This window comes from Cibotium barometz, chromosome 32 (assembly GCF_041138505.1).
Source record: "Cibotium barometz isolate CiBa-2024 chromosome 32, ASM4113850v1, whole genome shotgun sequence".
NCBI lineage: Eukaryota > Viridiplantae > Streptophyta > Polypodiopsida > Cyatheales > Cibotiaceae > Cibotium > Cibotium barometz.
In genome coordinates, this window is record NC_141077.1 from 8,382,532 (window position 1) to 8,394,043 (window position 11,512).

General features: G+C 41.3%; 2 protein-coding genes across 6 annotated transcripts; one reads left to right on the forward strand and one right to left on the reverse strand.

Moving 5' to 3' along the window:
• Positions 1–1,680: 1,680 nt before the first annotated feature.
• On the forward strand, positions 1,681–6,129 carry LOC147619776 (uncharacterized). 5 transcript variants are annotated; one of them, XM_086825610.1, is made up of 5 exons: positions 1,681–2,700; positions 4,076–4,826; positions 4,934–4,999; positions 5,080–5,402; positions 5,498–6,129. In XM_086825610.1, the coding sequence occupies exons 2-5, from the start codon at positions 4,619–4,621 to the stop codon at positions 5,591–5,593; spliced, it is 693 nt and encodes a 230-aa protein (XP_086681736.1). In that variant the 5' UTR covers positions 1,681–2,700; positions 4,076–4,618; the 3' UTR covers positions 5,594–6,129. The 5 variants fall into 5 exon arrangements, with proteins under 5 accessions (XP_086681736.1, XP_086681738.1, XP_086681739.1 ...); XM_086825612.1 differs by lacking the exon at positions 1,681–2,700 and having other exon boundaries at positions 2,707–4,826; positions 5,080–5,211; positions 5,296–5,402; XM_086825613.1 differs by lacking the exon at positions 1,681–2,700 and having other exon boundaries at positions 2,707–4,592; positions 4,683–4,826.
• LOC147619777 (uncharacterized) lies at positions 5,866–7,525 on the reverse strand. The gene is made up of 3 exons (XM_086825614.1): positions 6,387–7,525; positions 6,077–6,276; positions 5,866–5,986 (listed from the first exon to the last, which is right to left on the reverse strand). Exons 1-3 carry the CDS (start codon positions 6,417–6,419, stop codon positions 5,914–5,916), a joined length of 306 nt encoding a protein of 101 aa, XP_086681740.1. The 5' UTR covers positions 6,420–7,525; the 3' UTR covers positions 5,866–5,913.
• Between the last annotated feature and the right edge of the window lie 3,987 nt (positions 7,526–11,512).

Consider the following 11,512-nt stretch of genomic DNA (forward strand, 5'->3'; position numbering starts at 1 on the left):
TGCACAACATCCTTATGAGGAAGAGTGTCAAAGCATGATCATGCAATGCTGAGATCATTATGCGTGAGGAACCCTCTTGGGATGTATACATATTCACCTTTTTGGTGTCCTGACAATAAGTACATTTTATTCTTTCCTCATTCAACATGGACTTACATAAGTAAGCCCATGGATGGATGAGAGTCCATTGATTACGCCATTTCCTTTTAGTCTTCTTGGAAGCTTCTGGAGCTTGAGCAGACTTGTTAATCTCAATAGCCACATGATCATTTACATCAGCACCACTCCTGCTGCCACTCATGATAGTATCATGGCCTTGAGCATTGGCCACATCACTTTGTGCATTAGCCACATTTCTTTGTACATCATTACATGCATTGCTAGGCTGGCCTGCACCGCTTGACTGCTTAGTTAAAAAAGCATCAAGCTTGGGCTGAAACTTTCTCTTCTTCCTTGAAGAAGAGAGTGAACTCGCTACTCTCTTGCCAGGATCCATTGTCAACAACTAGCAATAGGCAAAACTAAACTAGTCTGCAACACATTGAACCATACCATACATGAGCGAGGTAACCATTAAATATCCCAAAAAACTATACATAAAATGCATTCTACATATGATTATAGTAATGAGTGCAGTAATTTTCTTCAACATTTGTTTGCAATAAAAGCATAGAGCTCAAACAAGAAGAATGAATCACAAAAAGATAGCATCACTTACTCTTGAAATTTCCAAAGACTCCTTGCGTAGAAAGCTTTAGACTTTAGTCACGAACACGCTTGTTGCTGCCAACTACTGGGCCTATTCAGCAGGAGGATGCAGCGCTCAGATTCAGTAGCTCAGGTTTCAACGTGAACTCCTTGTCTTCTACAAGTCAGAGGCTAGAGCCACCAGCCAGGCCATTGTCATTGTCATTGAGGTCCCTGCGCACTGGCCCACGCCTCGCAGCCTGCTGGCTCCTTCACGCCATCCTACCCCGCGTGCATCTCTGTGTGCTCCCCGCCCAAGCCATCCATCGCTGTGTGCTGCCCCCTGCTGCGCTACTTGCCCTCTCTTGCCTGCCACCGCCGACCTAGAGACAGGGGTAACAAGGCGGCGCAGACTGCAGTCTTACAACCTGTTACCTGTTCGCCCAGCCTCAGGGAGCCGCCGGTGCGCAGACTGCAGTGCGAAATTTGAATCGTAGAGGCGGGCGGCTCATGTTACATGCAGACTCCAGCAGCCTGCGTGTAGCGCTCGCCACAGTGTTCAAACTTTGAAGTTTGAAGACCCAGGTCCCAATTTCCACACCCTTGTGAACCCTTCAGGCTTCCATACCTTGACCGGCCACTCGTCTCACAGCGCCCGCCGCCCAGCACCCACACATGGCCATTGGAAATTAACTTTAATAATAATACTAAGCATGTCAAATTTCAATTGACTGGTAGTATTTGGAATAGCTTGTCGAGGTGACAGGCAATTTTTTTTCTCGGGCTTGTCATTTGACAGGAATTTTTTTCAACTACCTTTTTTGACAGGCAAAATGGCCCTTGACAGGAAAAACAGGCATCAAATTTAGGCCCTGCTCGTCTTTCCTCTTCTTATGCAATTTAACAGACCCGAGGATATATCCCAAGCCCCTCCCGTTGTCTTTAGTTCACGTGGAGGGGCTGACTTCTCAAAAGCCCCCGCGGCACATTTGTTTCACCTTTAACTGCCCCTCCATGGTATGCATGCCTGCTGTCCACAGCATGGCCATGCATCCCCATGCGCATGGGCCCCATCGTCACTTCACTGGAACTCCACCTCAGCCAACTCGAGCCGTTGGCCCCATCGCCATCACTGCCAGTTAACTCCACCTCCACCTCTCGCCTGCGTGAGCCACGTTGGATTTGCGTGCTCCCGTCTCTGTCCTTTCCAGCGTGTGGTAGACGGACAACATGCCTCGCATGGCATCTCCCAGTCAGCTCACTGCCTCCATCCACACCAGCGGGTGCTGTAGTATTCCAGCTGCATACCATGGGGGCCACAAGAGCCCCCAATGCAGGAGCCCCGTGTTTGTGCCAGCGCCCATGACATGCCCTACTTCTATGGACAACTCAGGGCAGAGAGGCAGCGTGTGGAGGGCAGCAGGGGAAGACAAACAAGAAGGAATACATGAAGCAGCACGAGAAGACAAACAGCCGATACAGGGCAGAGAGGCAGCGTGTGCAGGGAAGTAGTGTGTGCTAATCAACATTAGCTCCAGCTCTTAGTTGGATTCCTCACCAAGGCAGCGTAATTGTGGGCTTGGGGGCTCGAGCGGAGCTGAGCTCATAGAGGACAAGCATCCCTTTCATTCAAGTGACTCCGAGGGCACTGAGGACATGGTGAGGACCAGGTGTCAGGAAGAGGAGGGGCATGCCTTTCCCAATGCCCAGCATTGGGCGACCTGCATCAGGTTCTCTCCTCTACAGCAACAAGGAGGAGGGTGAAAGCTACTTGGCATAACAGTCTCACGCGGTCTAAGGGCATGAGAGCAAGGGGCTTCCACTCAAAAATGAGGATGTATTTTGGGCTGCACCCTCAAATGATGGGCTATTTTCCTTGAGAGATGTTCATGGAGATGAAGAGGATGAGGATGATCCTCCTTCTAATGAGGATGATCATGAGACTATGTCAAGGAGGAGATTCCAAATGAAGGCCAGCAGCCTCCCTTTACGGTGATAAGGCGTGAGAACGATGTAAGTGCAATTTTCACAATTAGCAAGTTGTGATTTGTTTCAATTCATGTTTATATTCATATTGTGCACACCAAATGTCTTTTGCACATAACAAATGCGCACATGTAACATACATGCATTATAACACACACATGAATCAAACTTATCATACACATACACACACACCATCAATGCACACACATACACATACACACACACCATACAGATACACATGAATCAAACTTATCATACACATACACACACACCATACACATACTCAATGCACTTACACATACACACACACACACACACCATACACATACTCCACACACACACATATACACATTCACAAATGCACACATGTAACATACACGCATTAGAACATACACACACATGAATCAAACTTACCATAACACATTCACAAATGCGCACATGTAACATACACGCATTAGAACATACACACACATGAATCAAACTTACCATACACATACACACACACCATACACATTCTCAATACACATACACATACACATACACATACACACACACACACCATACACATACTCAATACACATACTCAATACACATACTCAACACACACACCATACACATACTCAACACACACACACACACACACACACATACACATTCACAAAGTTGGGCATGTAACATACACGCATACACATACACATACACATACACATACACATACACATACACATACACACACACCATACACATACTCAACACACACACCATACACATACTCAACACACACCCACACCATACACATACTCAATACACACACACACACACACATACACACACACACACACCATACATAACTCCACACGCACACACATATACACATTCACAAATCCGCGCATGTAACATACACTCATTACAACATACACATACTCAATCAAACTTATCTGGGCACACACACACACACCATACACATACTCAATACACATACACATACACACACACACACACACACACACCATTACGCATACTCAATACACATACTCACCACACACACCATACACGTACACCATACATAACTCCACACACACACATTTACACATTCACAAATGCGCGCATGTAACATACATGCATTACAACATATTCATATTGCATACACGTATTACCACTTACACACATTGCATACACACAACCTATATTGCATACACATATTACCACTTACACATACACATACTTATCATATACACACACACGCACACCCACATGCAAGTATTTACATTCACACACCATCTTACACACACACACACACACACACACACACACACATCCCATCTTACTTACACACACACATCTTACGCATACATTTACCACATACATATACTCATAACATGCTAATTGTGATGTGCCTTAGTGGGAGCAACATAGATATGCAGAGAGGTTGAAGTGTGGTAGGTTTAAGAAGGAGTATGTATGCTTGGTGCTCGATTGCCATGGGCATCAAGGTACACCAAAAAACCTTCTCTCGCTTAGACATGTTTAATCATCATCGCCTAACTAACAAAGCATCGAGAATTGCCTATGGTGATCTATGAGAGAGGGAAGATAAGAGAAATCCTACGTAAGTATGCAAAAGTCCCAGTCAAAGCACCAAGGGATAACGCCATGAACAGAATCTGCATATGAAGAGATATAGATTGCAGGTTAAGGTAGGGATTCAATGGAAAATGATATATATGGATGCATGTGACATCCATAGGAAGGACATCCTTGCTTGGAAAGAATCATTCATTGTTGAGGATTACATCAATGAAGGAATGGAAGAGTATAGGGCAGCAAACCTTGGTGATGAAAAGAACCGTGTCCTAAGGGGCCGGTAGAGAGGTTCGAGTGATGCTTGGGTTGTGTTGGACCATTAGAGCTAGCTCATGGTATAGTCACATCCAAATACTTTCTAATGTTTCATTTATTGACTTTAGCACTTTCATTTCTAATGTTTCAAATAACATGTTTTATACTAGACACTTCTTCTACGCATGTGGAAGATGTGGTTAGTCCATCTCCGGAGGAGAAGACGCACTCAAGCCAGCTCGTGGATTTGGAAGAGGATGCATTGGATGCTCTATGCCACATGATGTCTCGGGAATCCCCACGTGAGCAATGTGGTATGCATTATGAACTGGCTATTACCTAGTGGCTTTATTAGTAGAGACCCTCTTGTGATGTTGCCTATATAATTTCAGCTATGCACTTGTCTTGCTTGGCATTTCAAGTGATGTTGACACAGCCATGGCAGGGGCTGCATGTTCGGTTGAGCATAGAGAGGTTGCCATGGAAGGTGTGTGGACATACATGTTACATAAGGTAAAGCAAATGAATTCAGTAACATCTATGTTTATCATTGATTGTACACTACAGGTGAGGTTGAGCTCGTGGGTGGGGGTACCAAAGACCAAAGTACTATGGATGTTGGAGGTGAGGTTCATGATGACACAGCCATGGCACGGGCTGCATGTTCGGCTGAGTATAGAGAGGTTGCCACCATGGAAGGTGTGTGGAGGACATACACGTTACATAAGGTAAAGCAAATGAATTCAGTAACATCTATGTTTATTATTGATTGTACACTGCCAGGTGAGGTTGAGCTCGTGGGTGGGGGTACCAAAGACCAATATACTATGGATGTTGGAGGTGAGGTTCATGATGACACAGCCATGGTAGGGGAGAGGTTGACATGGAAGGTGTGTGGACATACACATTACATAAGGTAAAGCAAATGAATTCAGTAACATCTATGTTTATCATTGACTGTACACTACACGTGAGGTTACTACAGGTGAGGTTGAGCTCGTGGATGGGGTTGTCCATGAAGATAAGAACATGGCCATGGGAAGGACTCACTCATAGACCAAGAGGGGGGGTCACAGGCTGAAGTTGTCCGGGTTCAATACAATACTCGAAGCCGAGGAGTGTGGACAGTGTCTTATGCTTTGACATACCGTAGGGGGACAAAGAAGTAGGGTAGGGAAGAGCTTGATAGCCCAGATTGAACATACCGATTCGTGGAAGCCATTGATCCTTGAAGTACTATATGAATGATGCTTGGACAGTGTATGTCTGCAAAAATGTTTCCACCAACTGGGTTGCTTCTTCTTCCTTGTCATGGGAGCTCTTGCATGGCTTGCCATGTATATTCATAATATGCCCCAAAGTTCTGAGCATGTCAGCTCGAACGGAAGCATCTGGTACTTTTTAAATTAAGTTCTTAAGCCCACATCTTCGGACATGCCAAAGGCATAAATAGATAGGGACTCCAAACACTTCCCTACGTAGCATAAAGACATGAATGGTTATAGTTGACACATCGATATTTTGATGTTTAACTGATTAAATGTGAGAAATACTACGAACTTACTGTAAAGCTTGGATTTCTGCTTCCACATCGTCAACCATAAAGGCGTTTGCTTCGCATGATCTATTAAAGTCTTGAATGCAATTTCTAAGCGTGGTCATCCATTGCTGGGTATCATCGCCTCGACAAGACGATGTGATAACCCATGCAACTAGAACACCATTCCGAAAAGCATCAAAGACTAAGATGGTGTAGAGATGAAACTGCATAGAAATTTAGTACAATAAGCTGGGAAATGGAATGCAAATAAGAGTAATATCTCAATCTCATAGAAATAATGAGAAATAATATGCATCATAAAAAGATACAATACCTTGTACTTATTGGTGCCAAAAGTAGCGTCCATGTGGCCAACAAACTATTGTTGCCATATGTGTTCATCATGTCACTAGTTGCCAGCAAGTTTGGATACCCAATGTAAACGACTTTTCCTTTGCCTCATCATATGGTTGGTAAAAGAAGGTATGCCGAGTGTTAGCTATTGCCCAATTATGAACACTTCGTGCATCATGATGGTCTGTTTGGAGTGTTATTGTCTCTAGCTTGTTTGCAACATTTAAAATGTCATGTAAAGTAAGGAAGGTATCTCTTGCAGCTTGAAATGAACCCTCTTGTGAGCTCCTTTGTACCAATTCAATACGATGCTTCAACACTTGCTGTGGTGTGAATCCCTTGTGGAGCATGTCACAAATCCATCCCTTCATGTGAGTGGACAACCATGGAGCAAAAAATAATTTTATAGATGGAAGGCCCATATCATGCATTCCATGACACACATCACCATGTGAGTTAACATGCTAATATTGGACATAGCTTATGCGAGCCACATTAGGCCATAAATATAATTGTGAGACGACAAAGTGACATTGGCATCCAACAAAGTGCCTTTCAGAATGTACTCTTCTTTTGAGATGTGGCTTGAAATTGGAGCTACTAGTAGCATCTTGGGCCCCCCGAAAGCACACCAGTATCTGCTTAAAAGCTTAAAAAAAGTCCTTCAAATAATGTACACAATGGATGGACATGAAAAGATGCATGGTGTGTGTATTCGAGGAACTCACGCAATGAGACAAAGGTAGCTATCCTCATTAGGTACATGCAACGAACCAAGATCCCTCTTCTTTGTCCACTCCACTCGAAAGTTGGTAGGTGTATCGAGCCTTTGATTTTCACCAAGCACAAAGTTGGGTACTCTTTCCCATGGTACATAAGCAATTTGTAGAATACCGAAATTGGAAAGGGGATCATGACGAGTCTCCCATTGAAGATTTGTTGCATAAAAAACACCAAGTGCAGGTTCTTGAATTGATATGTGTGGCTCTCTTTGTTGATTTCGATTTGAGGTGGACATTGGAGGTTGAATCCCAGTGGAAACACTCACTTGCAGCATTGTGTGAAGGGTATTGGGAAGCCTGTATTGGGAGAATGTGTGCAGCGCTGAATTTGCCAAGGCTTTTTTTAAAATGTATTTCGGCTAGCTCTGTAATCGCCAAGCCTTTGTGCAGCGCTATATTTTCCAAGACTTTTTTTTCTAAATGTATTTCGAATAAGTTTTTAAATGTATTTCGTTAATGGAGCTGGCAACGGCACTGAACAACGACTCCATTAACGTTAATGGAGATGGCAACGGCCAAGCTGCAACGGCGCTGAACGACGGTTTGATACTGGATTTTCGTCAGCTTATTTTCCTTTCCCTTTGATAAAGGAGCGATAGGCGGTAGCTATTTTCCTTAAGAAGAGGAAAGAGTGAATGGAGAGAGAGAGAGAGAAAGTCGGTAATGAAGGTGGCCAACAACAAGGGAGAAGAAGCGAATTAGCAGCAATTAGCGCGACTAGCGTCCGTTGAGTAAATATTTAAAAAGAGAATGCATATAAATTGTCAGGACCTTTAAGACTCTTGGACAATGAAGCGTCCGTTGGATGGGTATACCATTGTCCTCCATAAAGCATCAACTTTTTGAAGCTCCATTTCTCTTCCTTGATATGGTGTTATCCAATTAGAAGACGAGTAGTATTTTCATGTCTTGATCATTTTATGAATGGTGGTGCAGAAATTATTGCCTAAAGGATGCTTTAAATAGAACTTCCAAAACATCAATGCTCTATCAAAAATGTTTGTTGGAGTAAGACAAACTTTGTTCTTCAAATCATTTGCACCATATTGCATGTAAATTTCTATTCCCATTGAAATATCTTCAGCACTAATATTATGTGACACGTTTTTATAATGAGGCTTATCAATATCTTTCATACAATAGCCTATCATACCATGAAATGTGTGCATGTTCTTCTGCCTTAATGCTCTATACATTACAATGCCACCAATGGGATTATTCTTATCCCAACCAAGATACTTTTTGATGAGCTTATTAACTGCAATTATTGACTTTGCATGAATTCTAATGACCATTTGATAGTGTAAATAGAAAACTATGCCTCCTCTTTCCAATAAGCAACTACCAGCAAGGCATTCTTTAGTGATAAAATCATGAAGATTATTTAGTAATGCTTCATCAATGTCACTACCACCTAATGATATTGTCACACTTAGCTCAAGCACTTTCAAGTTGACATTGGATTGATCTAACATTGCATCTTCATTAGATAACTTCTTTGGTCTTCCACGGTTTTTCTTAGGTTCTATGCTTGAAACTTCATGGCTTTCATTAGTTGAATTTATAAATTTTCCAGTCGTTGATTCTCTTGCTCTTTTTTTCATTTTTGACATTTCACTACATAATAAAAAAGAAAAAAAAGGTTAATAATTCAGAATACATATAGTCAAATTAGTCATAATACAATTGTGTAAAGATAAAAAGAAAACCATAGATATTTTTTATTTTTCATGACAAAAATTTCTATGGATAAAACAATAATAAATGAATAAGTTAGAAATTTAAAATGTTTGTTATCAAAAAATATACGTGAAATTGGACGTCGTATATGACAGAACCTTGTGCTAGCAAGAAGAGTTGAAACAAAGACGTAGAATCTTAATTTGTTGTTGTAAGCAAATTATTAATTAATCAATTTTATTAATTCTGTCCTCTCGAAGCGCATTATTAATTTACATTTTTGAAAAGAGAAATACGATTTTATAAGTTTTCTCTAATCTTGGTTAAGGTTTCCAGAAGGATAAGATAAACATAAGGTTGAAAAAATAAAATGACTGCATGGATTTCGTACGTATAACCGTCCACAACGAAAAATTGCTGCAGAACTGTCAACTAGCAACAAATAATTGCTCTGCATAAATATAAATGAATAAATATAAGGTAAAGAGTAAATGTGATCAGAGAGACAATGGTTTTGTTGTGCATACCAGAAGTCTTTTCGGGTGGCCAGTACAACAAAGCTCACAAGCAAGCAAGAGAAAAAGAGGTATTCCGGGTCACTTCTCCTCTCATCTCAAAATTAGGATCGTATCGCCAACAAATAATAGGATTCGCACTTGATTTGAATAACGCTCACCCGTGCCAATACTAATCCACAATTACAGAATGCCAGCTAATAATTAAATCTTATTTTTGAGGGTTTTCTTGTGATTTCAATTAGGACAGGCGCATTACCTTGGGCAGGCAGGCGATGTCTTTAGAGAGAAACTCTGCTCTCAACAGGATGCTCGCTAATCATACACCTCTATTACTCATTGTACGCTTAGCAACGTCCTCAACTGCATCGTTTAATTTGACCGCCGCAAACCGCAACCGTTGGAAATCAAAACGCAAATTATAAAAAATGTTGAAAATAACTTGTTAATTCAAAGGTTATCAGGTTACTTTATTGCAAGTTCCCCTCAACTAATTAATACAATTTCTCTTTTCACTCGTTGTATGTCCCTATTTGCGCAAATTGAAAGTATAAATCTTTTTTTTTTCGTACACACCCGAGGCCCACTCAAGTGGGTGGAGCCGATTTCCCCTTCCAACAATTAGCCAATTATCATGGTCGGGCAAGGGCCACGTACCACCGGGCAAGAGCCACAAATTAGGCATCCTCATGACCACCGCGATGAGTCGAGCGTTGGAACAGCGGAGGGGTCTCGTATGGATCCTCCTATCTCGGGTGATCCACCACCCGAGGAGGAGGAGTCACTCGAGTGTTTAAACACATCAAGCGAGCATAGGTGTCCCTTAATAACATGAGAGAGCCTAGTGGGACTTGAACTCATAACCTAGAGTTTACAAGTCACAAGCTTGACCACTACACTAACTTAGTTGGGACTGAAAGTATAAATCTTAAATAAACCAAATTAAATAAACAAGAGAGAGAGAGAGATAGAGTAGAAGTCACAGTCGACACAAGAGTGGCTTGAATCTCCCTTGGGTAGAGTGTGGCCCTTGTACCACTCTCCTATATTTATATATATTAGAAAAAGCGATTGCTTTTCAAAAAGATTTTTTTTTTAAAATACACAAACAAGTGCTTTTGAGTTTATGAGCGTGCAAGTCCTACAAAAATATAGTAAGCATTATTATATAAGACTTGGACCTATCAAAAGTATAAAATCCTATTTAGTATGTATAAAAGACACAGCCTTAGAAAAATATAGATGCCCTAAATATGAAACCATAAAGGTGTTTACATGTCTTCCAAAATATCCCATAGTGGTTCAACACATGTTCCACCAGTGATTAACATATAATCGGCCACTCATTCTTCGCCTTCATCCAAAGTAATAATAGCTAGTGCACACAATTGATTAAACACATTAATCCTGACCATATCATACTAGTGCACACAGTTGATTAAACACATTACGAAATGGATCTAGACTAAAGATCAAGAAATCAACACATAAAGTATAAATCTAGCATCCATTTGATGGGTAACAAACATACATGAGAAATCCATGAGAGATTATGATAAAAATAGAGGAAATCTATCTGCACATGTAGCAAGGGAGGCATGTATATAAGGCCTAAGTAATTTAACCTCTCACCACAATGAAGATGGCTATATCAAGCTTGTCATGAGTCCTAGACCATGAAAGGCCATCTCTAAGAAAGGATCCAAGATTACATGTAGATTTCCAAGATATGAATGACTAAAAGATCTCTACAATGAACCCAAGACTCTATTTATAGTAGCCTTATTCATGGCCCATTATTTACATGTTTGTGACCTTAGCTTATGCTTCACTACAAACCATCCCTTCCCAAAGATTTTATCCTCAAAATCATACAAGATATCTACAATTCAACATAGCCTCAAATAAAATCAATGGGAAGAGGTGAAGGTCCCAAATATGATCTCCAAATGTAAGGAAGTCCATGAGTCTCTTCATCTCCAATGCATATGTGTGGGATTGTTATGGTAGCCCTTGTTGTAGATGAGATCCTTTGAAAGATTCTTCATGAAAACTCCATGGTATAGGCTACAAATGATGTATACACTTAGCTAATCGTGTTCCATATCATATTCTTCCATTGTGATGAC